The sequence below is a fragment of the Protopterus annectens genome, chromosome 7.part0 (genome assembly GCF_019279795.1).
Source record: "Protopterus annectens isolate FY-2018-M chromosome 7.part0, PAN1.0, whole genome shotgun sequence".
In the NCBI taxonomy this organism is placed as follows: Eukaryota; Metazoa; Chordata; order Ceratodontiformes; family Protopteridae; genus Protopterus; species Protopterus annectens.
In genome coordinates this window covers 583,921,596-583,949,095 of record NC_056739.1, presented here as the reverse complement: position 1 = coordinate 583,949,095, position 27,500 = coordinate 583,921,596, and the positions used below count along the sequence as shown (strand labels likewise).

Here is a 27,500-nt window from a genome sequence, read left to right as displayed (position 1 = left end):
TTCATTAGTCTTATTTGTCTATTTTCAGTGACATGTTTCAACAAATCCAATTTGCTCTCATGTTAAAACATTTAGATACAGATTTTATTTTTAATACTTGCCTAATGTCATATTCTTACATTTTTTTTCAAACAAAAAAATAAAGGGGTGCAGAGGGGAGTTGAACCTACTTAATTTAGTACATGCATTAAAAGAGTAAGGATTCCTCCTGTCATTCTCACCAAAATATAGACAAAAATGAAATTTTCTTGTAAGCAGTTTCAGGTGTACTAAAATGTCCTCAACCCGGGCTCTGCAAGTGGGCACGAATGTTAATTTCTCAAATAGAAGGTCAGGGTGAGGAATGTTAAGTTGTCAATCTCGCCTTCATTCTTGCTGGATGGGTTCGGAGACGATCCTCTGCTCAGACTCGGCACTTGCTAAGCTCGAGAGTTAATTTTACCAGCTCGAGGCAGCCCCATATCCCATGATGCAAGGCGGTAATTACCCAGATCTCGTTTGCCGCTTCGCTAATGAGGTCATCTTTTTTACCATCTCCTGGTAAGTGATTTTTCATTGCTATTTGTGAAAGATTTAGATTCCCAATACCCTTAAAATTATTCTTTGTAGTTTTTTTTAGTGAACCTTATTCACTTAGCTCCATACCCATCCTCTTAGTTCCCTTATTCATAGGTTGCTAGTGTTTTGGGCCTTGGGCCTTACCCTCCCTCACAGTTCCTGTCAGGATTCCTTAGGTGTGTGAGTGTTGTGTCTCACTATTCTGATTTTTTGTTTATTAGTGTCTTTTTTTGTCTGAGTGGTGTGTGTGTGTGTGTGTGTGTGTTAGGACTCGGGCATGTCCAAAGATACTAGGGTCTCAGGTTTCAAGAAGTGTGACTCGTGCTGTCAGAAGATGTCTCTGACAGACGGTCACACTTGTATTTATTGCCTGGGACCCCTACACCTGCAGGACTCCTGTGCTATCCGCATTCTTTCAGCCAGAGAGTCCTGCAGGAACGTAGAAATAAGTTGATCCTCAGGGGTCTTCTTAAACCTGAGAGCTCCCCGGCTAAGGTCAGCTCCGGGAAGCCCTCTAAGCCTCCCAAGACCCAGACTTCGGTGTCCAAGTCTGTGGTCTTGGTTCCGACTCCGCCAGAGTCGACATCGGCTTTGTCCGGAGCCGATCCTTCCTTGTTGGAGCCGACACCCTATCGTCGAAGCATGTCTCTGCTCCGGCTGGAGTCTAGATATCTTTCTCTCCGCTCGGAGCCGACAAGTTGTCGGCTCCTCCTGGAGCCGAAAGTTCTTCGGCTCCGATGGCTCCGTCCAAAAAGAGGTCTAGATCTCCTTCATTGGAATCTATACACTCTGCTCCAGCCTCCCCCTTGCTTTCGGAGCGGAGCCATCGGAGCCGATCTTCGAGGTCTTCCAGGCTATCAGACCATGACTTGGAGAGAGTGGTGAGTAGGCTATTAAAATCACAGGCACTAGCCCAGATGCTCCATAGCCCGTCTCAACAGACGACCGCTATTCTACACCTCCTGAAATTCCTCCTTCGACTCTCCTACAGAGTTTGGAGCCGGAGATTATTGGTACTGTGACTGTTGCTGCTTCGGAGCCGATACCACACCTTTCGGCTCCGTCGTCCTCGACTCCTATCTCCTCCTTGAGACCGTCCTTGGAGGGATCCGGGGGTCTGGCTTCCCTGGTCGGTTCCGAGGGGGCGAGTGGCATCGGACCCTTGTCCGACCCCGTTCTCCCTCTCGGAGCTTCGGCCTTGGTGAGCTCAGACCCGACATCTGCTTCGGAGCCTTCCCTTTCGGTGGGACCAGGGATCCCTGTTTCTTCGGAGCGGGATCTCTCGGCCCTCCCTGGTAGGGGAGCCTTCGAGGTGATGAGGAGTGTGCTAGCCCCTGAGCTTAGTCAGCAGTTGGTTCCTTTAGCTCCTCCCTCCACGGTGCCTGTAGATGCCTCTTCCCGCTCTCTTGCTCCTGGACCCAGAGATCCATCGCCCCAGGTCTCCCCATTGGGAAGAACTTCCTCCTCCGAGGTTTCTCCTGATCCTTCAGGAGAACCCCCGCATAAGAGGACCTGCAAGAGGAAGCACTTAGACTCCCCTGAGTCTACAACATCAGATACCGATTTAGATGGGTCGGAGGGGTCCCCAAGATCCCCCTCTGAGGATGTCTCCTTTTCAGACATCCTTGAACTCCTGAAACAGAGGGGGAACTGGCCCTCCATTAATCCCTCTGAGGATGAATCTGTATACCTGGAGGCTTTTGGATCTCGACCCTCCACCTCCTGGGTGTCTCCGCCTTTCGACCCTCTCATGGAGGTCATAGCTCGAAAGGCGTGGGCATCTCCTGATTCGGTGGAACCAGTCCCTAGTAGACCTTCAAAATTTATCACAGCCCCCGCTGAAAAGCAGTTTCTTTCTAAAGGTGTCCCGGTTGATGCCATGGTGGTGGCGGCCGCCACCAATAAGGAACTTGCAGATCCTTCCGTGCCAGTCCATTCTCCTAACAAGGAGTCTAGGACCATGGACAGGTATGGCAAGCGGATGTTTTCCTCAGCGACCTTTGCTATGCGTTCGCTGAATTATTTATGTCACTTCACTAGACTTCAAAGAGACATCCTCAAAGAGTTGGGTGAAGTAGTACAGGATCCATCAGCAGCAGGGGCTCAGGAAAAGATTGCCTCTCAGCTGGGAATCCTTAATTCCATAACCAACTCCTCCATGCGGTTCATTTCTTATGCAGCCGATGGGGCGAGTAGAGCTGCAGGTACAGGAGTGGCTCTCAGACGTCAGTCCTGGATGCGGCTCTGTAATTTTGCAGACCCCTTTAAGGCATCCTTCACAAACTCTCCCTTTGATGGGGCAACATTGTTTGGCCCTCAGGTGAAGGACACTTTGACCAGGTGCGAGCAAGACGGCAAGACTCTTTCTGCCGTAGGAGTCCATTTCTCCACCCCCTTCTAGATCTTATCCCAAAGGTCAGAAGGGAGGGAAAATGTGGTTCCGAAAATCTCAGGGAGTCACGCCTGACGCACGTGGTTAATTTACCCCCAGAGGCAGAGGGGGTAATAACAATAGACACTGCCCTAGGGGCAGAGGGGGTCCGCAGAACCAGGGCAGCAGAGAACCTCTCTCTGACAAGCCCTTCCAGCATCCCTGAGGTGTTGCCCGACTGTCCACCCTTGGAGGCAGTCGGGGGGGGGGGGGATTGTCGCTGTACCCAGAAGCCTGGTTTTCCCTCTCAAGACAGATGGGTGCAGTCTATCATATCCGAGGGTTACAAGATTCCTTTCGAGGAAAGCCCCTTCCCTCAGAAAAGTTCCCTTCCAGACGTTCCACCCGGTCTAAGGGAAATTGCAAAACTAGAGGTTTCAAAGCTTCTAAAAAAAAAAAAAAAAAGGGCCATCCAGCCAGTTCCATCAGACCATTTAGAGTCCGGAATCTACTCAAGGTTCTTTTTGGTTCCCAAAAAGACGGGAGACTGGAGACCAATATTAGACCTCAGCAGGCTTAACAAGTCTGTCAAAAAGACAAGATTTCGGATGGTCACACTTCAATCGATTTTGCCTTTTCTGGGCAAAGACAACTGGATGTGCTCCATAGACCTTCAGGATGCGTACTATCACATAAAAATCCACAGACGCTCCAGAAGGTCTACGCTTTCGGCTGGGGACCAATCATTTTCAATTCAGAGCCCTGCCCTTTGGTCTCACTACAGCCACCAGAGTGTTCACCAAATGCATGGCAGTGGTCACGGCTCACCTGAGACGTCAAGGATTCCAGGTGTTTCCGTATCTCGACGACTGGCTCCTCTCCGCCACCACCAGGCATCAACTTCTCCAAGCCAGAGATTACACTTTACGTCTCTGCGGTCAGTTAGGAATTTCGGTCAACTTCGAAAAGTCTTCCTTATCGCCCTGCCAATCTATTACCTTTATAGGCGCAAATCTAGACACTACTCTGATGTCAGCAAACCTAACCAGTCAGAGAATCCTAGATATCCAAAACAACGTTCGGATCATCCTATCCAGCAAAAGGGTACAAGCCAGGTTGGTCCTGAAAGTGTTGGGCCTCATGGCAGCTGCCATCACACTTCTTCCTCTGGCCCGTTTTTACATGCGTCTCCTACAATGGATGTTGTTCACCCAGTGGTCCTTCCAGCAGCTTCCCATGCGTCACAAGATCCTGGTGACACAAACCTGCAAGAACCATCTATCCTGGTGGATTTCCTCTCCTCTAGTCCATCAGGGCAGACCATTTGTTCCCCTGGCCCCGGTAGCCACGGTCACTTCGGATGCCTCCCTGATCGGTGAGGGGGCATTATCAGGGCAGGATTGTTCATGGCACGTGGCAACCGTTCGAATCCCACCTGCACATAAATGTCCTAGAGATGAGAGCAGTGCTTTTAACGTTGCAAGCCCTCAACGACTTTCTTCCCTTAGGAACTATTGCAGTTCACATGGACAACATGTCCGTCGTGTGGTACATCAACAAGCAGGGCGGAACCAAGTCCTATCCCTTGTGTCGAGAGGCTCTCAGATGGGCAATCTCCTCTCATCGGTTTCTGGTAGCAACGCATATCCCTGGGAAAACCAACATAATAGCGGACAGATTGAGTAGAGCTATACTTATGCCTCACGAGTGGTCTCTCAAGCAATCCATAGTGGAGGAGATTTTTCGGAAGTGGGGCCGCCCATGCTGCGATCTTTTTGCTACACCTCAAAACAGCAAATGCCCAGACTTCTTCTCTCTCTTCCCACTTCCGGGCCATCCCCCCAGAGACGCTCTTACCCAAGATTGGCCCCGGGGACTCCTTTATGCATTTCCTCCCTTTCCATTGATACCACAAGTACTCCAGAAAGCTACCATTTTGAGAGCCAAAATGATTCTCATTGCCCCTTACTGGCCTCAACAAATTTGGTTCCCGTTCCTTCATCGCCATTTCTTGGTGCAGCCTTGGCATCTGGACCCAGCTCCAGATCTTCTAACCCACCAGTCTGGTCAACTGCACCGATCCGTTCCTTCCCTCAACCTCACAGCTTGGTTGCTCCACTTCCATCCTTAGCCAGGCTTCCTATGACCTCTAACCCTGTTAGAGATATCATAGTAGCTTCTCTTAAGTCCTCTACCAGGAGGATTTACTCTAGCAAGTGGAAACGCTTCTCCCTTTGGGCAAAATCTAAGAACATAGACCCCTTTACTGCCCCTATTCAGTCAGTCTTGGATTTTCTAGTGGAAATTTTTCACTCGGGTTCTTCGTCTTCCACAGTCAAAGTTCAGTTGGCAGCAATATCGAATTTTCATGTCGGATTTGCAGACCACAACATTATGCCCCACAAACTTTGCAAAGCTTTTCTCAAAGGAGTGTTCCTCCTTAAACCCCCTGTTAGGGATCCTCCACCACAGTGGGGCCTAAATTTAGTGCTGACATCCTTGATTCTTCCCCCTTTCGAACCGGCTGCTTCATGTTCATTAAAGTTTCTTTCTTGGAAGACACTTTTTCTAGTCGCTATTACCTCGGCTAGAAGAGTGTCTGAACTTCATGCCCTCTCTGTTCGTCCCCCTTATTTGGTCTTCCACAAGGACAGAGTATCCTTGAGAACCAATCCATCCTTTTTGCCCAAGGTTGCTTCTAAGACAAATTTAAACCAATCCATTGATCTTCCTGTATTTTTTCCAAATTATTCTAACAGGACGGAACAAAAATTACATTACCTAGATGTTCATCGCCAACTCGGATATTACTTGGACAGAACGAAGCAGTTTAGGAAGTCTGATCAGCTCTTCCTTTCTTATGCTGAAAATAGAAAAGGTCTCCCTGTTTCTAAAGTGACCTTATCCAGATGGCTAGTGACCTTATCCAGATGGCTATCTTCCACCATTTCTGACATTTATTAGCTTAGGGGCAAACAATTGAGCTCAAAACCTAAAGCACATTCCACAAGAGGTCTAGCCCCTTCTGCAGCTTTTCAGGCTAAACTACCCTTAGATACTATTTGTGCAGCAGCCACTTGGGCCACTCCTCATACCTTCATTTCTCATTACAAATTGGATTTGGCCTCCAGGGACAGGGAAAGCTTTGGTTCCACAGTTCTCAAGAGTCTGTTCCATTGAGCCACCCAGGATAGAGGTGCTAGGGACGCGGTCCCATCCAGCAAGAATGAAGGCGAGATTGACAACTTAACATTTAGAAGTTATGTACCTACCATAACGTTCCATGTTAGTTGTCTTCTCGCCTTCTTTCTTGCGTCCCTCCCTCCTGTCCCCCTAGCCTGGACAGACCTTGATCTCCCTATTTCTCTGGAAGATTCTTCTTCCTTGGACACCAGTTAGTTCTTGACCTTGATTACCTGGTTTCCCTTTACAGCCTTTTTAGGTTAGTTGTTCCTCTTTCCTTGGTGGAAAGTTTTATAGGCAGTTTTTCCTCTAGATACCAAACGAGATCTGGGTAATTACCGCCTTGCATCATGGGATATGGGGCTGCCTCGAGCTGGTAAAAGTGAGCTTAGCAAGTGCCGAGTTGGAGCCGAGGATCGGCTCCAAACCCATCCAGCAAGAAAGAAGGCGAGAGAAGACAACTAACATGGAACGTTATGGTAGGTACATAACTTCTAATTTTGCAGCATCCCCTTTAAAGTTACCTCAACTGAAAAGATATGAGTGGATTTGGAATTGGCAGCAACCAAGGGTCAGATATTTACAATACCTCAAGTCCTTTGGAACGTGGCTTACTCTAGTAAATTTCCTAAAGTACTTGACATTGTTTTTAAAATTGCTGTTGCTCATTAACACCTTCTTTAAGCACCGAACAGGAAAACTGCTTTTTCATCAAGTCACTCCTTCACTGAATGTGGGTTTATTAGTAGAGGGGCTCTGCCCATCTGCACAAACCGATCGGTGCTCTGCTCTGGGTTACCTGGTTGTTGCCACTGGTGACCAAATTCAACTGCTGTGCTTGGAACCGCACGGTGTGCACAGTCGACACCACCAACCACAGGGACTTGTAAATCATTAGAATTGTGAAAAAAAAGTTGACCACTGTTGCTCCATACACCACCTTCTAGGATAAAATGCCTCCCACACACTGCAATAACTGGTTCCCCGATATTGTTAAATTACACATAGAAGCAAATAAATCCTCTTAAACTAGATGGTAAATCCTAAGCCATTTTAAAATCCTTTAATAGAACTGTGATATAAACATTTAACACTTTTGTGTGAACTGGACTTGATCAACACCATTAACTCTCCAAATAAATATTAGTGCAAGCAGTCTTAAAACACATCAAGGCAGCAACATAATGGTGGCAAATGAACAGTTGAAGTAAAAAAAAAAAAAAAAAAAATATATATACATATATATATATATATATATATATATATATATATATATATATATATATATATAATTGTGTAGGTTCTTAGTATCCCGTGCTTTTAAGTTAAAGTATAGGGGTGGAAGGTTGGCATAATGGTTAGGGTGTGTACCTTACAAACACAAGGTGCAGGGTTTGGTTTTCACATGTGGTAGGTGGCCAGGCTTAAAATGGCCCACAAGGGCAGTTAGCCTAGTATGAATCTATGAACCTATAGGCTCGCTGTTAAGATTATTAAAACTTGGCACATCTAAGAACATGAAATGATCGAAAAAATTGGATGCGAAAAGTAAGTTCATAAAAAAGCATCTAAAATGCAGTTCAATCACAAAAAAAAAACTTATAGATAATAAATACAGTTAAAAGAAAAAACTTGTTCTATAAAACCTTTATAGGTTTTGGGGAAGACTTGAGGTGTAATACTGAAGCTATGGAGGTCCTATCATTTAAGCCACAAACATTAGCAGAATCTAGCTTTAGTTGCCACCTTGGCTGCTTCCATTCAGGCATGTTCTTCCATGGGCCCTACCCCCTGAGTAATGTCCTCAATGCTGTCCAGGATATAGAATTTTAAATAATGTGAAACTTTGTTTGCCATGTGCCTGTGCAAAAGCATTGCTCAGATTGTTTGTTTTTACCAGTGTCATACATACATATGCTGATAAATTCATGGACAAACTGCTGGGTGAGATTAAATCAGCCTGTAGAATTTTCTACCAGGAGCTTTGACTACCTTTCTGTTTTTGATGAACTTGACATCATTGTTCAGGTCAAAACCAAAAAAGAAAAAAAAAAAAGCTCGACAGGGACAAGGACAGAGTGGTTTTGGCCTTTCCACCTCCACCCAGATTTTTTAGTAGTAACGAAGTTATGGGTGAGGGAATTGAAGGCAACTGGCTTTGTAGTCCGTTTGAACGTTGAGGTATCCTGGGGTATGACCATTTATATGACGATGGTCAGGGTGAGGTTTTTGCGGCATCCCCTTTTGAGTTACCTCAACCAAGGCGATCTGAGAGTATTTGCAATTGGCAGCAGCTGGAGGGCCAGAGACAGAGAGAACAGAAGGCCCTCCTACAGGGAGACTCCACAGAAATTGATCAGTTGACCGTCTTTTTGTCTTTTTGTTTTGTTTATATATAAAAACAAAAAAAAAAAAAAAAAAGTTTTTTTTTTTTTTTTTTTTTTTTTTTTAATATGTAATTATTGGGACTTTCAAGTTAATCAAGCCTGGGCTCATCTATTTGAGAAAGGGTTAACATTCGTGCCCACTCGCAGAGCCCGGGTTGAGGACATTTTAGTAGACTTGAAACTGTTTACAAGAAAATTGAATTTTTGTCTATATTTTGAGTGTGACAGTAGGAACGCTCAGTTTTTTAGTGCACATTCTAAATCAAGTACGTTCAACCCATGTCATCACCCCATCTCTGCACCCCTTTGTTTTGTTTAAAAAAAAAGTTGTGAATATATTGGGCAAGTGTTAAAGTATGTATCTAAATGTTCTAACTTGACAAAGTGAATTTAATTTGTTGAAACATAGACAAGACTGATGAAACTGGAAAAAGGGGGTTGGTTTGTGGTCATGAACAGTAATGACTATGTTAATAAAATGTTTGATATCCTGTTTTGAGACATATGAGGAGGTTTCAATTAATGAAAGAAACACAGCCTATTTCAAATTTGTTTTTAAAATGATTGTTTCACACAGGATGTCATCACACATGGTGATTTTAAGTTTCTTACTATGGTCAATCCAAGAACTTCAATGATTTTTAGGATACCAAAGGTCCATAAGGACTTTGCAAACCCACCCCTATGGCCTACTGTGTATGGAAAGTCATCAAAGACGTTCACTTAGTCCAGTTCATTGACCACCATTTGAAGTAGGTTTTTGCAAGGGTCCCCCATTTATACATGGACTCCTGCTACTTTCCATCTCAGAAGACCTGTTTAATAAGAACATTAAACTGGCTTGGAGTGATTTTATGACTACTTCATGTACTTACTTGATAGAGGTGGTACTCTGGAACAATTTTATAAATTTTGAAGGTCTGCTTTTCAAACAGTACTGGTGTGACCATGGTGGTGGTGGTGGGGGGGGGGTGCATGTGCCCCAGCTTTTACCAACTTGGTCATGGCCGAGTGGGAATTTAGGTATATTCTGATTTCCCCTTTTTTGAATATTGCTTACTTTATAAACATTACTTTGACAGTATTATTTTTTGAAATAGTAGCATGGATGTCCTCAAATTGTTACTTGAACAATAACAACCTCCTTTTTAAAGTTCATTATTAGCAGTCAACTACCTGGACGTTATAATTTCTAAAAACAGAGCCCTGCAGAGATTAGAGTCTACCATTTACAGGAAGCCCACTTACTCCAACTCTTCTTCTTCTTTCGGCTTTTCCCATTGGGGGTTGCCACAGCGGATCATCTGTTTCCATTTCTTTCTGTCCTCTGCATCTTGCTCTGTCACACCAACCGCCTGCATGTCCTCTCACCACATCCATAAACCTTATCTTAGGCATTCCTATTTTCCTCTTACCTGGCAGCTCCATCCTTAGCATCCTTTTCCCAATATACCTAGCATCCCTCCTCAGCACATGTCCAAACCAACGCAATCTCGCCGCTCTTGCTTTATCTCCAAACTGTCCAACCTGTGCTGATCCTCTAATATACTGATTCCTAATCCTGTCCATCCTAGTCTCACCCAGTGCAAATCTTAACATCTTTAACTCTGCCACATCCAGCTCGGACTCCTGCCTTTTTGTCAATGCCACCGTCTCCAACCCATATAATGTAGGTGGTCTCACTACCCCCTTGTTAGACCTTCCCTTTCACTCTTAACTGGTACCAGTCTGTCACAAATCACTCCTGACACTCTCTTCTCCACCCTGCCTGTACTCTCTTCACCTCTCTTCCACACTCACCATTACTCTGAACTATTGATCCCAAGTACTTAAAATCATACACCTTTACCAACTCTACTCCCTGCATCCTCACCATTCCTCTGCCCTCCCTCTCATTTACACATATATATTCTGTCTTAGCCCTGCGACCTTCATTCTTCTCCTCTCTAGAGCATTTCTCCACCTCTCCAGGGTCTCCTCAACCTGGTCCCTACTCTCACTACAGATCACAATCTCATCTGCAAACATCATAGTCCACGGGGCCTCCTGTCTGATCTCATCTGTCAACCTGTCCATCACCACTGCAAGTAAGAAAGGGCTCAGAGCTGATCCTTGATGTAATCCCACCTCCACCTTAAACGTATCAGTCACTCCCACTGCAGTTTTCACCACTGTCACACTACCCTTGTACATATCCTGTACCACTCTTGCATACTTCTCTGCCACTCCCGACTTCCTCTGTCATATGCTTTCTCTAAGTCCACAAAGACACAATGCAACTCCTTCTGACCTTCTATGTATTTCTCCAACACTTTCAGAGCAAACATTGCATCTGTAGTGCTCTTTCTGGCATGAAACCATACTGCTGATCAGTAGTCATCACCTCCCTTCTTAACCTAGCTTCCACTACTCTTTCCCATAACTTCAAGCTGTGACTGATCAGTTTTATCCCTCTGTAGTTACTGCAGCTCTGCACATCACCTTTATTCTTAGATAGGTATCAAAACACTTTTTCTCCACTCCTTAGGCATCCTCTGACTTTCCAAAATTTCATTAAACAATCTGGTTAAAAATGCCACTGCCATTTCTCCTAAGCACCTCCATGCTTCTACTGGTATGTCATCTGGGCCAACAGCCTTTCCATTCTTCATCCTCTTCATAGCTGTCCTTACTTCCTCCTTGCTAATCTGTTTCACTTCCTGATTCATTATCCCCACATCGTCCAACCTTCTCTCTCTCTCATTCTCTTCATTCATCAGCCTCTCAAAGTACTCTTTTTCGATCTACTCAACACACTCTCCTCTCTTGTGAGTACATTTCCCTCTCTATCCTTTATCACCCTTACCTGCTGCACATCTTTCCAAGCTCTGTCCCTCTGTCTATCCAATCGGTACAGGTCCTTTTCTCCCTCTTTAGTGTCCAGTCTCTCCTACAACTCTCCATATAACTTATCTTTAGCCTTCGCCACCTCTCTCTCTGCCATGCGCCTCATCTCCTTATACTCATGTCTACTTTCTTCATCTCTTTGACAACCCCACTTCTTCACCAGCCTCTTCCTCTGTATACTCTGCTGTACTTACTCATTCCACCACCAGGTCTCCTTGTCCTCCTTCCTCTGTCCAGATGTCACACCAAGCACCTTTCTAGCAGTCTCCCTTACTAGTTCTGCTGTAGTTACCCAGCTATTCGGTAACTCTTCACTGCTCCCCAGTGCCTGTCTTAACTCTTCCTGAGCTCCACCTCACACACTCCATTTTGTTAACTTCCACCATTTAATCCTTGGCACTGCTTTCAAACTCCTCCTCTTCTTGATTATCAGCGTCATCCTGCAGACCACCATTCTATGCTGCTTAACTGCACTTTCCCCTGTCACCACTTTACAGTCTCCAGTCTCCTTCAGACTGGCCCTCCAACATAGAATATAATCCACCTGTGTGCATCTTCCTCCACTCTTGTATGTCACCCTATGCTCCTCCCTCTTCTTAAAATACGTATTCACCACAGCCATGTCCATCCTTTTCGCAAAATCCACAGTAATTTGACCTTCTGCATTCCTCTCCTTAACGCCATACCCTACCCATCACTTCCTCATCCCCTCTGTTCACTTCACCAACATGCCCACTGAAGTCCGCTCCACTCACTAGTCTCTCACCCTAGGGTACACTCACCACCACTTCATCCAACTCGCTCCAAAATTGTTTTCTCATCCATCGCACACCCAACTTGTGGAGCATATGCACTAACAACATTCATCACTACACCATCGATTTCCGGTGTCATAAACATCACACTAGCAGACACTCTCTTCACCTCCAAAACACTCTTGGCATACTGTTCCTTTAAGATAACTCCTACCCCATTTCTCCTGCCATCCACACCATGAGAGAACAATTTGAACCCACCTCCTATACACCTGGCTTTACTTCCATTTGAACCTGCCTCCTATACACCTGGCTTTACTTCCCTTCCATCTGGTCTCTTGCACGCACAATATATCAACCTTCCTTTTCTCCTTCATATCAGCTAGCTCTCCCTGTACCAGTCATACTGCCAACATTCAAAGTTCCTACCCTCACTACTACACTCCTAACCTTCCGCCTCTCTTCCTGCCTTCGGGCATGCCTTCCCCCTCTTCTTCTCCTTTGGGCCAACAGTAGCCCAATTTTTGCCAGCACCCTGTTGCCCAACAGTACTGGTGGCAGTCGTTAACCCGGGCCTCGACCGATCCAGTATGGGAATATGAAATGTCCGCATAAGTCATTTGGCAGAGGTTTTACACTAGATGCCCTTCCTGAAGCAACCCTCCCCATTTATACGCGCTGGGGACCGGCACAAAGAAATGCACTTGCTTGTGCATCCCTAGTGGCTGGGTTACTCCACTTACTCCAACTCATTACTGCATTTTCAAAGTTGGCATCCAGCTCACCAAAAAAGAGCTATAGTGTGAGGCGTACACATATGGTCTCACAACATGAAGTTTTCTTGGAGGAGACTTCAAAACTGAAATCAATGTTTACGAGATGGGGGTATCCTGTTAGTTTTGCTCAGGACATGCTCAGGACATCATGGGAGAAATAATTTAATAAAAGAGAACAATCTGTGTTTGTTTCCATTTTAAGGAGAGGACTACAGGGACTAAGAGATTACCTTCCCAACAATAAAGTTGACTTCAGTAGGGCTATGATCCACACTTATAACCTGGATGCCGGGGACATGAGACATCAATGCTGTAATTAAAAGGAATGGGAATGTTTTTAAAGCAGGAGGTGAACAATGTTTTTCTGAAGCAGAAGTGTTACTGCTACAGTTCCAGGGATGTGTACATAGCCCACTGCCAGGTCTCCCCTGGCTTTTATGTAGGAATGACTGAAAATTCTTCAAAAACGCAACTTTATCAGCATATCTATGACATTGGTAAAAACAATTTGAACAACTCTTTGTATAGGCACATTGCAGATGTTTCACATTAGTCTATATCCTGGACAGCATTGAGGACATTACTCGTGGGGGGTGTGTGTGGCATAGAAGGACCGTGCTTGAATGGAAGGAGTCAAGTTGCCAACCTAAAGTTAAGGGTTATGGCTTAAATGGCATGACCTCCATAGCTTCAGTATTGTGCCTCAAGCTTTCCCAATACCTATCAAGGTTTTATAGAACACGTTTTTTTCATTTAACTGTATTTATGATATAGAAGGTTTTTTTGTGATTTGATTGAATTTTAGACGGGTTATTGATGAACTTTAATACTATTTTTCAGATCATTTCATGTCTATATATTTGTCATGTTTTAATGATTTTGACAGTGAGCCTGTAGCTGTAATTTTTAAGTGTTTTAAGCACAGGGCACTTTAAGAACCTACACAATTGTATTTTTTTTATTTCAACTGTTCTTAATTTCTCTGTTACGTTGCTGCCTTGCTATCCAATGGGATGTGTTTTAAGACTGCTTGTACTAGTATTTATTTCGAGAGATATTGGTGTTGTGCTTTCAGTCTGATTAAGTCCATTTCAGATGAGCGCTAAATGTTTCTATTGTGGTTCTATTAAAGGATTTTAAAATTGCTTGGATTTACCACCTCGTTTCTTACCTTTTTATTTGGTTTTTAGTTTGGTTTTAGTCTTTTACTTTCCATTTTATGTTAAATTGTCAAAAAAGCAAGAACTCCTTCGAGTACATGTGCAGAGCAAAAGCAATGCCTTTTAAATGAACATTTTTAGGTATAGGTACACAGGCTAGAACCACAAGTAATGCTTTTCTAATTTGGTACAAATTCAGTTGGCATTTGTCAAGGGGAAATGTTGCTCCAAAGGGAAACTGTTCAGTTAAACCCACGGAAGGTGGATCATTTAAAAGAGGAGCAGACAAACATTTGTGCCAGAGTGAGACAAGAAGAGAGCGAAAGTAGAGTCCTTGGCAGTCAGATGTTGTGAATGGGAGAAAACAATTTTGAGGTCTTACTAAAGAGTGGAAGTGAGAGTGAAATGAAAGAGAATGGCAAGACAATGGAGAGCAAATGAACTATTGAGAGTATGAATAATGAGCTATAAAAATAACACTACAAATACAATGAGTACTCTTGCATTACACATTACAGAATGATTGAAAAATTAATTAGGGCATGATTCACCTATTAATGGTTACAGTGTAGTGTCCTGTACTTGTCGTTTTATTTGTGTATTTACTTGTTTTTGTTTGTTTTGTAATTTAGGTCTTGTATCTTCAGACAAGAAAAGTGCCAGTCATATTTTGGGTCTGAAAGGTGGTGGTCATGTTGCTGTAGTAGCTGTAGGTGGCGCCGAAGAGTCACTGGATGCCAGGCCAGGAGCACTAACCCTGCAGGTTCTACACAGAAAGGGTTTTATCAAACTGGCAATGAAACATGGGTATGTATTCTTCTCCTGTAGTTGAAGTACCAAAAAGTGAGAATTAATTTGTCAAGGATTTAGCAAGAGATTAGCAGGAATTAATCTTCCAACTAATTTTGCAGACTGAGAAGGATAGCTAAGAGTTATTTTCTTTGCATACTCTCATTTTGTTAAATAGTTTTAGAAATTTGCCATAAGGGTGCCTCAGTAATTCTACTGGACTGTAAAACCCTTGCATGATGAATTGTAGTGGTGTACACAGGAGAGACCTAGTGGTACCCCAAGCCTTCCATTGTAAGTGATGGCGAGATGGGTATGGTTCTTGGGCATTAAGCTTGAAAGACATACTATTCAGTGGTTATTTTGAGATGTAACCTGTGACTGTGAGTGATGTAGTGACTTGTTCAGCGGCCTGAGTGTCATGTTTTTTGTTACTTTGCTGTCTAGAACGTGTGTCCTTTATATGTCGTTGCCTGCCTGCTGGGCAGGAATGTAATGTAAATAGGTAATTTATTCTTTGCAGCGTTATTTCATGACCAGCACCTCTTGCAGCAGTTAGTGTCTGGTCAAGGAATTGTAAACCTTTGCACACACCGTCTAACATCAGGACTTGTTTCAGTGTGGATGTACAGAAACAAGCCTCTAGCTGATTCTGATTGCAGCTACTTTTAAGCTGTTGTCACAGTTTACACCTCTCTGTTACCTCTGACTTCTGTGGATTTGCACTTAACCATCCCATGTAGCAGAGTATTCCAGGTCACACTACCCTCTTTGCAAAGCAGTATTTCCTGAATTTGTCTTGAATCTTCCACACTAAAGTTGCCCATCACAGGCATCATTTTTAAATATTTTATCTTCCTAGCCCCAGTTGACTGATGCGGTTAAAGTGGACGTGGGATTACATCAAGGATCCGCTCTGAGCCCTTTCTTATTTGCAGTGGTGATGGACAGGTTGACAGACTATCAGACAGGAGGCCCAATGGACTATGATGTTTGCAGATGACATTGTGATCTGCAGTGAGACTAGAGACCCTGGAGAGGTGGAGATATGCTCTAGAGAGGAGAGGAATGAAGGTCAGGACTAAGAGAATATATGTGTGTGAGTGAGAAGGAGGATAGAGGAATGGTGAGCATGCAGGGAGTAGAGGTGATGAAGGTGGATGAGTTCAAGTACTTGGGATCAACAGTTCAGAGTAATAGTGGTGAGTGTAGAAGAGAGGTGAATAAAAGAGTACAGGCAGGGTGGAATGGGTGGAGAACAGTGTCAGGAGTGATTTGTGACAGACTGTACCAGTAAGAGTGAAAGGGAAGGTCTACAAGAGGGTAGTGAGACCAGCTATGTTAAATGGGTTGGAGACTGTGGCATTGACAAAGGCAAAGAGTCAGAGCTGGTCGCAGAGTTAAAGATGGATTTGCACTGGGTGTGACAAGGATGGACAGGATTAGGAATCTGTATATTAGAGGGTCAGCTGAGGTTGGACGGTTTGGAGATAAAGCCAGAGAGGTGATTGCGTTGGTTTGGACATGTACTGAGGAGGGATGCTGGGTATATTGGGAAAAGGATGCTAAGGATGGAGATGCCAGATAAGAGGAAAGGAGGAAGGCTTAAGATGAGGTTTATGGATGTGGTGAGAGAGGACATGCAGGTTGTTGGTGTGACAGAGCAAGATGCAGAGGACAGGAAGAAATAGAAACAGATGATCCGCAGTGGCGACCCCTAACGGGAATAGCAGAAAGAGAAGAGAGAGAGAATCATTTTCCTAGCCACAGAGATACAGGGATAATTTTCTGTCTCTACCTCTCTCTCTGTCTCTGTTTCTTCCCTGCCAATTGTTTCCAGCATGTGTACTTGTCTGCCGAGAGATTTTCATTGTATTGGATTTGATAAGGATTTGTCAGCAGTCTGCACACAGGCAAACATAGCAACAGTATTTCACCAACAGTATCCCTGATGATGAAACCCCTAGTCCTTGACAGTATTGTAAAGACAAGTTGCTGAATGTTCTATCCTGGACACCAGTTATCTAATTAGAGTAGAACTGCTTATCAGTGTATACTAAGGGGTGTTGTACTAGGGCTGAGAGGGGTGAAACCACCCATCCCCCACCCCTGTATGAACTAAGTGAGGAAAGATAAGTTGCTGAGAGATTTTTTGGAAAGTGGACTTTTACGGTTACTCACTGTGTGGAAGTAAAACTTCACTTAATGGATTTGTCATGAACTAAATAGCCTAATATCTGTTTCCTGATCAGTTTTTCAGAGGTGAGCATAATATTCTAGATGAGGCCAGCCAGTGCAGGATATAATGAATAGAAGCCAGTGCAGGACATAATGAATAGAAGCCATCTGTGGAAATATCAGCTTTTATCAAATGCATGATTCCTTTATCATGCCACAATCATGATTTAACATGAACATTATCCCAAATCTGATCTTTATTTACTTTACCCTAGTGGCAGTCTGCCATACAATATTTATCCGAATGTCCCCAGCAGATTGAAAAACTTTACATTTTTTTTGCATTGAATTCCAGCTGTCACTTATCCCCTCCGGTGCTAGGTTGCATTACATCACATTGGAGATTGGCTTCCTTGTCCTGACTCACTGCTGTAGTTCTGTCATTGACAGTCATTCAGTTCTCTAGTCTGCTGTGATGCTTGACACAGATTTATTGAATAGGACTTTCCCTGTTGTAAGCACTGTAGCAACCCAATCGTCATTTCAATCAGCAGTTCATCCTTGATTGCTGCCTTTTGTCTTCTATCAGATAACCAGTTCCTTGTACACCCTAGTAGCGTGTGTCCCCCACCCTGTGCTGTTTTCATTTTACCACCATTTGGCAGGTAACAAAGGCCTTACTGAAGGCATTGCATCTTCTCTACAGGGATTGCAGTGTCCCCTTTATCCAGCTTATCTGCTGTACTGCTCAAGCTCTGAAATTCTATCTCTTAACCCTGCAGAAAGTACAGTTGTGTAAAATCTTACCATAACAGTGCAAGTCCTTTTCTTTACTGTTGCAGTGTTCTTCATAGAATGGATGTCCTTCCCAAGGCAGCCTGATACTCGCCAGTATGAAAAAGCCTAAAAAGAATGTATGCTCCCCACAAAGAATGTAGGGCATATGAGATGTACTCGCACCACTACATAGAACTGAATTGTTCCAGAAGAGAATGGTCACCATGGGACAAATGAGTCCATCCACATCCAGAAGGAATAAAATGTAGAACAAACAAGAGGAGGTTGAAGAGAGGGAGCGAATACTGCAATAGTGAGCAGAAGGACATCTACTGTTTGTTGTAAGATTTTACACAACTGTACTATGTCCTTCTGTATCATGTCAGTTGAAGCGTGGACACGTGGGGATGGATGAGAGACCCCTTGCCCAGTGTGAGGAGATCCAACTGGTGAGGTAACTTATGATTGTCCCTAGCCAGATGCATTAAGAGGGGGAACCAGTGCTGTCTTGGCCAAAAGGGAGTCACTAGCAAGATTTTTGGGGAGTCTAGCTGAATTATCTGCAGAACTCTTGGAAATGGAGGAAGAGGAGGGAAAGCATAAAGAAACCTCCCCTTCCAAGGAAAGGAAAGAGCATCAGTCTTCCATGCCAGATTGCATGGCACTCTGCAACAGAAGAGATGAAGCTGCCTGTTCAGAAGGGAGGCAAAAAGATCTTCCTGAGGAATTACCCCATTGATGGACAATGTCCAAAAACACATTGCTGTGAAGCATCCATTCATGAGCCTGTGTTTTCTACCTGCTCAGAGAGTTTGCCACTAGATTGTGCTCTGAAGGATCGTGTAGTGCCTGAAGAGTTAACTGATGACTGAGAGCTGCTTCCCAAGCCTGAAGCTCCATCTTCCAGGGGAGGTAAGATTTTATGCCCCACTGTTTGTTGACCTACCACATCACTGTAGGTGTTGTCTGCAGTTTCAAGGAACCTGGAAAGAAAATGGGATGAAGAGCCTGAAGGGCCAGAATCAGAGCTGTCCTCTCTTTTTGGGAGGCCAAAGACCCTGAACTTTCAGGTTACCAAGAGAAACCCCCCACCCCATGTCTGAGGCATCAATGAACAGCTCTTGAGAAGGGACTGGCCTGGGTTAAGAGTGAACTGTTGAATCCACCACTCAAATTCCTCCTTGAGACAGGGAAGAGGAGGTGCACTGAAATTCAGAGGGTAACTATACAATAGCAAAATTGACTTTAGGTACCATTGGCGCGTCTGCATATGTAGTCACGCAAGAGGAAACCGTGAAGAGGCCATGAATCCCAAGGCTTGAAGAAACTCTCTAGCTGGCTTGGTAGGCAGAGGAAGAACAGACTGAAAGAAGGTAGTCAACAACAATACCTTTTGGAGGCAGAAAAAAGGCCAACATTGGCACCATCTAAATCCTACACCCCAGGTACACATGATACTGAATGGGAATCTGGATGAACGTTTGGAAGTTGGTAGTAAATCCCCCAGGATGTTAAAAAGACAGCTGGTGAAGTACAGAACCTGCAACAGTCGACTGGGAAGAGGCACCTGAAGAAAGGGTCATCCAAATAAAGCTCCGAATGCCTTGGAGCCTGCAGAAGACCATCAAATGAGCTAGGCATTTTGTGAATACCCTTGGGGGTAGTAGGGAGCCAACGGGCAAAGCAGAGAATGAAAATGGGACAAAAGAACCTGGTCTAAAAGAAGAGGGGGGGGGTGGTTGTCAAAGAGAAGCAGGCTTATCAGATAAAGGAGGCTTCCGGGCCACAGAAATCTGAGAAGCCTTAGCACAGGGAGTCTGTCTCCCACCTTTCCTGCCTTCAAAGGCATGGCGGGATTGCCTGAGAACAAAAGCAGACCTAGAAGGATAATTTCTGTGGAACTTTGATAAGAGGGGCAAAAAAATATATTTAAGGTCTTGTAAGTCCTTGCCTTTCTTTTGAAGAGACTTTTAAACATATCATCACCAGCTGTCCCCAAAAGATGTGCATTATCCAAAGGAGCATCCAACAACTTAGCCTTAATGTTCTCTGGTAGAGACTGAAGATGAAGCCAAGAATAATGCCTCATTATTGAATCCCCAAATGATGTGGATGTTTTTCAAAAGGGCTTTACAGAAACAGATGCTTGGTGCCAGAGCCATGGGCTCAAGCTTAATGCCAAAAAATGTATAGCTATCCCCTTGGGAAAAACCATGTACCCACGAATTACCACATAGGTGGCAGTACACTAAACACTGAAAGTGTGATGAGAGACTTAGGGACACAGGTGGACAGTGGTCTCACCTTTATTGTTTCGCCACAACAGTCAGGAAATCCTTCTATGTGGCACACCTCATCACTAAGGGCTTTTCATCCAGAAAAAAACAAGGTCATTGTCCCATTGTACTCATCCCTCATTAGACCCATTATAGAGTACAATGCCCAGTTTGGTATGTACCTCACAAGACATCTGCAACAGCTGGAAAGGCCATAGAAATACCTCACTAAAAGAAACACAAGCCTAAAGCAGATGCCGTATGCTGTCTGAAAAAATGCCAGCTATACTCTGTGGCATATCATCTACTCAGAGGTGATCTCTGCTTGACATACAAGGCCATGTCAAACCTTGAGCTGTTGGACTTGCTCCACTTAAAAGAAATTCCAATCCCTCAGTGCCACACGCTCCAGGGATCTAAACCTTGTCGTCACAATGAACATAACAAGCTGGAGGGATAGGTTCCTGACCCAGAGACTCCCCATACTCTGGAATAGACTGCCCATACATGTCAAGCAGAGCACCTCCTTGGCCGTCTTCAAAAGGAATTGATGATTGAATGAGAGATAGGAAATTCACCCCTGGGATCACATCAGTCGTCCTGCTAGATAGGGGTCCAGGGAAGTAAATCTTGTGGGAAGAAATATCAAGGGAATTGTTATGGCTAGGCTTGTGTAGGCCCTAGGACCAATAGCCTAGTACCACCCTATGAACCTATGATTGACCCAAGAGCCACAGCCCTGGAAGAGCCATCAACAGCATCATAGCTACATTAGTAGAGTGGCAAGCCCCTTAAGAAGCAGAACTTAAATGAGATGAGGCAGAGGATCTGCCTTCAGAATCAGGGAGGGCAGAGATAACCCGACAAGCCTGAGCATTCAAGGACAGAACATACCTGGTTGTATATTCTGGTAATTAATAGCCTTAAGGGCCAAAGTAGAAGCACTGTAAACTTTCTTGCCAATCCTCTCCATTGCCCTACTGTCCTCAACAGAAGACAAAAGTTTTTGGGAAGAGGGCAAGAGCTTAGAAGGTTTGTCAGAGACTGACACCACAGCAGGATCAGAAGAAAGACATGAAATAAAAATTGACAATCCTCTGGAACTGAACCTATGAGGTTTCTTAGGAGCAGGTGGCTGAGAATCTGGAGACAGGGCAGCCAACACAGGAGGAACTGACTATGGTTTAGGAGTATCCACCTGAAGCAACTCCTAATATCTTCTTTGAATATCAGACACTTGAGAAGAATCCCACTTAAAGAATTTCATCATCCTAACAATTGTGTCCCCAAAGGACAATTTCTCGAAAGGAGATTCAGGGCTAACAAACTCCTCTTCATCAGAACCATAAGCTAAAGGTGAAGGCATCTGTGAAGAATGGGACAAAGACCTCTCACCAGACACTGAATAATCATTTGAGGAATCTGGTTCCCCAAGCCATTTAGAAGGGGTAGAGGTCCAAGGAGGTGTTGGTACTGAAACCCCTTGAGGAGACTTTAGGGTCATTTAAGGCAGAAAATATGCCATGACTAAACTCTTGCCATTTTCTTTGAGGATCAATAGGATTGAAAAAAACATGCTTCAGTTTTGTGCTTTCTTAAAAAGGACATCCGCTCTGATAAATACCAGAGTTTCTGACCCTTGGTGAGATTCAATAAGAGAAACTGAACTTCCTCCTATCCAATATCTGCAGAATGCCTCTAGTACCCTCTGCGATAATCAACCGTGATTTCCCCTCAGTTCAAGGAGCAGATGCCTGCAATGTCTATTAAGATATGGGAAAAGACTGATCCATGCCGGCCTCTGGCAGGGTCGAGGCAGAGGAATCCGATGTACATGCTGAATGACCTACAGGGCTGTTTCCTGTTTCTTGAAGGATGTCTAGTGGAGGCTGGACAACTATAGAATCTGGACGAAACTTCTTGGCCTTTTTACCTAGCAGGAGTATCTCTGGGTTAAAGGATTCTGCCGGGGTACACTGGGCTTAACTGTTTAAGCAGTTGGTTTCCAAGATAGAAGCCATTTGTCTTCCCTGGCCATTTGAGTGTCTTGGGCACAAATGCCTTACTGATGACTACAAGAGGTATGGTTGTGGGAAGCACCCAAACAAAAAGACATAGTTTCTGATGTCTGCCACCCAAACCGCTGAGATTTTCCCTTCTTGGATGACATGGACTCTTGGTAGTAAACAAAAATGCAACACCAAGAAACATTAAAAAAAAAAAAACAATGGGGCACTTATCTGGTGTTGCTAAATATTCAGTATAGCAACAAGGCATTCAGACCAACTGGCAAAAATGGCATTTGAACTGGTGGCAAAAAAAGTTCTAGCTAGTTGCGTCTGTATGCCCCTTTTATGCCCCACATTCTTTGTGGAGAGCATAAATATGACATACGGCACATAGATCTTTTTTAGGCTTTTTCATATTGGCCAAGCATCGGGCTGCTGTGGGCATGACATCCCATCTATGAAGGAGTGATATAGAAGGACATCTCCCTCCATAAGCGCTTTTCAGCTGATAGTAAAATTGCCAAGAATGTCATAACTGAGCACCTAGCTGGACCTAGTGCAGTTGACCACTTTTGCCACATGCCAGTTCTCTGGCACCACTTCTGACAGTTGTTTCAGCACTGTTGGTGGGGGGCCACTGTGACTTCTGTGTCTTGTTCTACAGAGTGGCTTACCACTCTGTACAACCATGATGGTTATCTTCCTGCATCTTCATTTCTGACAACCTCACCTCCTTTATAACCTCTCATCTTTCTCTTCATATCTGCCCATCATGAATTCCTTTGACGATTTTATTCTTTGGGACTGCCTTGGCATGTTGGGTGACCTTGTTTACTGGCCATGTTCCATCTTATCTCTATCCTTCCGATCACATTTTCCTGTAGGTCCTCCTTTCTCTTTCTCCTTTACATCATTCCTTAACCATGCTAATTGGCTGTTTCACCTTTCTACACTTTATCATTATTCTTGCACATGCATTCATTTATTGGCTTACTCCTTTCTTAATTCATGTCACAGGTACCTTTGTGATGATTGTAATCAGGAGCCTGTATTGAAATAAGGCAAACGATAAGTTATGGTAATCTGTGCAGGTCTTATGACTTGTGTTTGTGGTGAGGAGATATAGTGACTGAGCTTCATCAGAGCGAGAGAAAGGTGCACCCACCTGGACTATAAGTAAACAAAAAGGGGTCCATGCCACTGAGATGGAAAATCAGGGCAATCAATGGCATACAGTTTTTACATCATTTTAACAGCTCTGTGTGTTCCATCCATCATTTTAACAGCTGTGTGTGCCCCATCCTTCTCTACCATGACATGAAACAGTATCAGCTAATGCTAGCTTTGCACATTAAACCTGAATTTGGGCTATTATATTTTCGATTACCAGATAGGTTTTACTAGATAGTACTCATTTATGAGTTTGGGATGGGGGTGCTGGGGAGAGAAGCTTCAGCATGGATTATAACTTGTCATTTATTAACAAATTACTGTGTAACCACCTAGTGCACAGGCATGCTGTGTGAAGAGTGACATATGTAGGAACATATACCAGGTATGAAATACAGGAATGTAACAGTGCTCGGTAATTAACAGAATTTCCTAGAAAAGGTAATGAAAAATAGAAGTAATGATATGTAATAACTAACATTTATTTTTAAATCAAAATCTTGTTGCAGATCTTGATAGCTTTGTAGTTTGTTGTAACTGAAATAATTCATCCTCTGTATACCTATTGAATCTTGAACAGTAACTAGAATGATGTACGTCTGTCCACACTGTAAATAAAGGTTGTCAGAATGCTATATTATGGCTTAGTATGTAGGCTGTTGGTTTGGATTCAAAGGATGTAAAAACTTAACCCCATCTTCTTTCTTTTGATTATAGTATTTTGCATGTGGAGTGTATTACACTGTAATATCACTGGATAGGCAATTAATTGTAGCATTAAGGAGAAGTATGAGACCACCTTAAATCAAAAAAAAAAAATGTATGGCAGCTCCTAATGTGCAAGGGATGGAAGTTCTGGGGAATTGCCACGTTATTATGCAGTGCTGTTAGGAGGGCTACAGACCACATTAATGCTGGCACAGTTCTGCCTAAATACATTAAGCTGCCATATTTTTTCAGTCACCTGTTGCCTTCCTGGGTCAGCTTTTATGCAGCAGTAAACTGGTGAACAGATAGCAGATTAAGGCTGGTTTCATATGGGAGCTGTTGCTTTCCTTGCAATACCGACCAAGATGGGTTGGAGAAGGGAGACCTGAAGAATTTCTTGTGTGAAGAGAATTCATCAACAGTATCTAGGGCATGCAGTGGTGTAAACATTGACAGATTATCAAAGTAGATGTGACACCCGAACTCCATGTGAAAAAAAGGGGTTTTGTATTTTACTTAACTGCCCACTGTACATATGATCATACACCCAATTGTAACTGATGTATCCTTGTATATATTGCACGTTTTTCTTCTGTATGCATTATTTGTTTACTCTGTATAAACATTATAATAAATGTGTGCTTGTTAATTTGTAATATGGAGCTTTTCCTCCCAGGCCTTTGCTGAAAATGCACTAGTCCAGTCAGACTTCCCCGATAAATGTCAGTTTAGTTTGCCCCCACCCCTCCCTTTAGCTCAGTGCTTGCTGTACTCTGAGTTGATTGTAAGTGTATGCTTTTACAAATGCACATTTACAGGTAGAGTGCATGAACACACCTTGGTGGGTTGCTTTTCCCCAGACTCCCTGTTGTAAGTACTGCATTCCTAATCCTCCTTAGTGGTCCTTCTCCTTAGTGGAGCTCTCTGTCCTGGATTCTGCTATCTGCCCCCCCCCCCCCCCCAGCTTGGCCAGGCTGGCTTTGGCTGCCAAGTGCTTCCCCTCTCCTGCAGGTTCCTGTCAGTGCAGGGCCACTAATCTAAATGGGTTATAGAATCTGAGGTAGAACATTCTTACACTATGGAGCCAGCCAAAATTCTTTACCATCTGTTTCACAACGTCTTTGTATCTAGTACAATGTTTTTATTGGTCGTTTTCCTGGAGATGACCATTGTATGATAATTTATTACAGAGGTGTATTATTTTTAGAAAGTGTTTAAAGCTTTGTCAAGATTGTGAAAATATATTTCTGAAAATTTTATAAATTTTATAAATTAACTACTATGGTTGACTGTATAGAAAAAAGAAAAAGTTAGGCTGTATTGTGGTTGAAGAATAAAATAAATGCATTGAAATGGTGTCTGTGCATGCGTGTCTGTGCGTGCACAAAATGTTTGAACAGGTATCCTTGCTCAATGCATGTTTTGTCTCCAAGCTTCCAGCGTGAGCTGGTATTGCACCATAGCATCTCACTGGGCCCTTGCATAGTTAGAGTACAACTAGGGTACATAGCATCTTTCCTACATTACTGTTTATGGTACATTTTTTTGTGACCCTATAGTAAAAGAATCCCTGCTACTGCAGCAGATAAGGGCATTAAGGGCCACTGTCATGAATCCTAAATCTGTAAGCGATTAAGAAGGGAATATCTGATAGTGCTGTTTTTTTCTTTTAATGTAAACTTTGTTGGAAAGGATGTTTGGTGTGTTTAGTGTCTGATTTTAGCTAAATCCAGCTAAATAATAAAAAAAAAATAGGTTAGATAACTTTATTTTGCATCCAATTTTTGAACCCTTTTTTTTTGTTTTTTTTTAACCGAAAGTTCCTGTTGTCTGGTTTAATAGATTATCTTTGCCCATTGTTCTCTAGTGGATGGGAAGGGTGATTGAAGTGCTGTATATGCGAGCTTTATTTATGGTAAGGAAGTCTGTGTATTGATCAGATCTGACTTATCGTACTTTTGAGTTTGTGTCTCAAGCTGGAACTAGATGGCTGGTAATGTAAACAGTTGTGTAACATCTTATCTTTCCCAGCCTGGTGACTGTGTGCCCAGCCTGGTGACTGTGTGCTAATTGCTGTATCATTCAATGCTTAAGCAACAAAAACTGAAAGAATCTTTGCAAACACCGCCAGTATACTGAGGGATGCAGAGAAATAACATTAAAGATAACTGAAACTAATAATCTGTACATTTATCTGCCCCTTATAATGTGGAGTAGGGCTTAGAAAACTTTAAGAAGGAAAATATGCCTGGCTGCAAAGAGCAGACTGATGAAGCTCTGACTGCAACCCAAGTGACAGAGGTTTGATTAGTGGCCCCAGCATTGATGGAGCCTGGCAGAGGAGAAGAGGAATATAGCGACTTTGCCCACTTTCGTTTCCTGGGTAGGGTTGAAATCTTTTCATATACCCAAAGTTGCACATTTTTGTAGGAATTGATGGCCATTGCAAAGGAGAGAACTTCACATTTTGTCAAAATAATAGCTTATTTCTGTAGCATTTTAGTTGTTTATGCTATTTCATATAATATTTGTGTTACACATACAAAATAAATGTTTTATGCAATTGTTAAAATCTTAAGAAATATATTTTGTTTTTAAAATCTTAGGACACTTGCCATCTTTTTAGGTTTTTTGCAAGACATAACTGGGACTGTTCCTTGCAAAGAGGGACGGGTGGTAACCCTATTCTTGGGGGGAGGGGCAGTCAGGCGTGCATAAATTATTTCTGTGGTGGATAACTGGAATGTTATCTCGTGCCCAAGAAAAAATGGATGGTCTGCTTTGTGCAGCATACCCTTGGGAAGTAAGGGACAACCAACATGGACAGCCCATTTTACACCCCTTCTATGCATATAAAGCTATCATAGGGAATATATATCTGTAGAAAGAAGCAGCCTTGAAGTATTGGTAATGGCTGCCTAAATGATAACCCCTCTTGACGATTTCCCTCATACAAACATATGATAAACTTTAAATTTACCTCGATTATGTAGACAGCTACACTGTTTGTCCATTTAGATAAATGAATTGACCTGGAGGTCACTTCCAAAACTAACTATGGTGGTAAATTCAAACATAAATTGTCCTGGTAGTCTGCCAGTATAAACAAGCTGTATACTATAAACAAGCTGTATACTAGAAGGAAGAAACTTCTTAAACTACCTTGTAAGGCAGAAGCCCACAACATCAGAATTGTATAAACAACCTCACTATGGAACTGCAAGGAAGTTATAAAGAGGAGCAAAGCATCACATCATAATAAGACTACCAACTAAAGTAAGGGATAACTACAAGTCCTTAAGTTATGTCAGAAAACTGAGTAACTCTCAGTACTTCTCCAAAGTTCTCCATAATGGAGTCTTACATTCAAACCCAGAAGACATTGCAAATATTCAGGCAAGTTGACAACAATATTCAGGCAAGTTGACAACAAATTTCTCTCCTGAAACTACTATCCTCTCTTAAACCATCCCTGATTAATTGTCTTCCTCATGGTATTGCTAAAAAAATTGTTCTT

The 27,500-nt window shown here is 43.3% G+C and overlaps 1 protein-coding gene across 2 annotated transcripts in view; it reads left to right on the top strand.

Annotated features, from left to right (window-relative positions):
* LOC122806608 (2-acylglycerol O-acyltransferase 1-like) overlaps window positions 1–27,500 on the top strand; it is a 158,949-nt gene that overhangs the window by 126,191 nt on the left and 5,258 nt on the right. For both annotated transcript variants that reach the window (XM_044077172.1, XM_044077173.1), the window contains exon 4: window positions 14,709–14,883. In XM_044077172.1, the coding sequence (XP_043933107.1) occupies window positions 14,709–14,883 (175 nt within the window). The remainder of the gene's footprint in view (window positions 1–14,708; window positions 14,884–27,500) is intronic.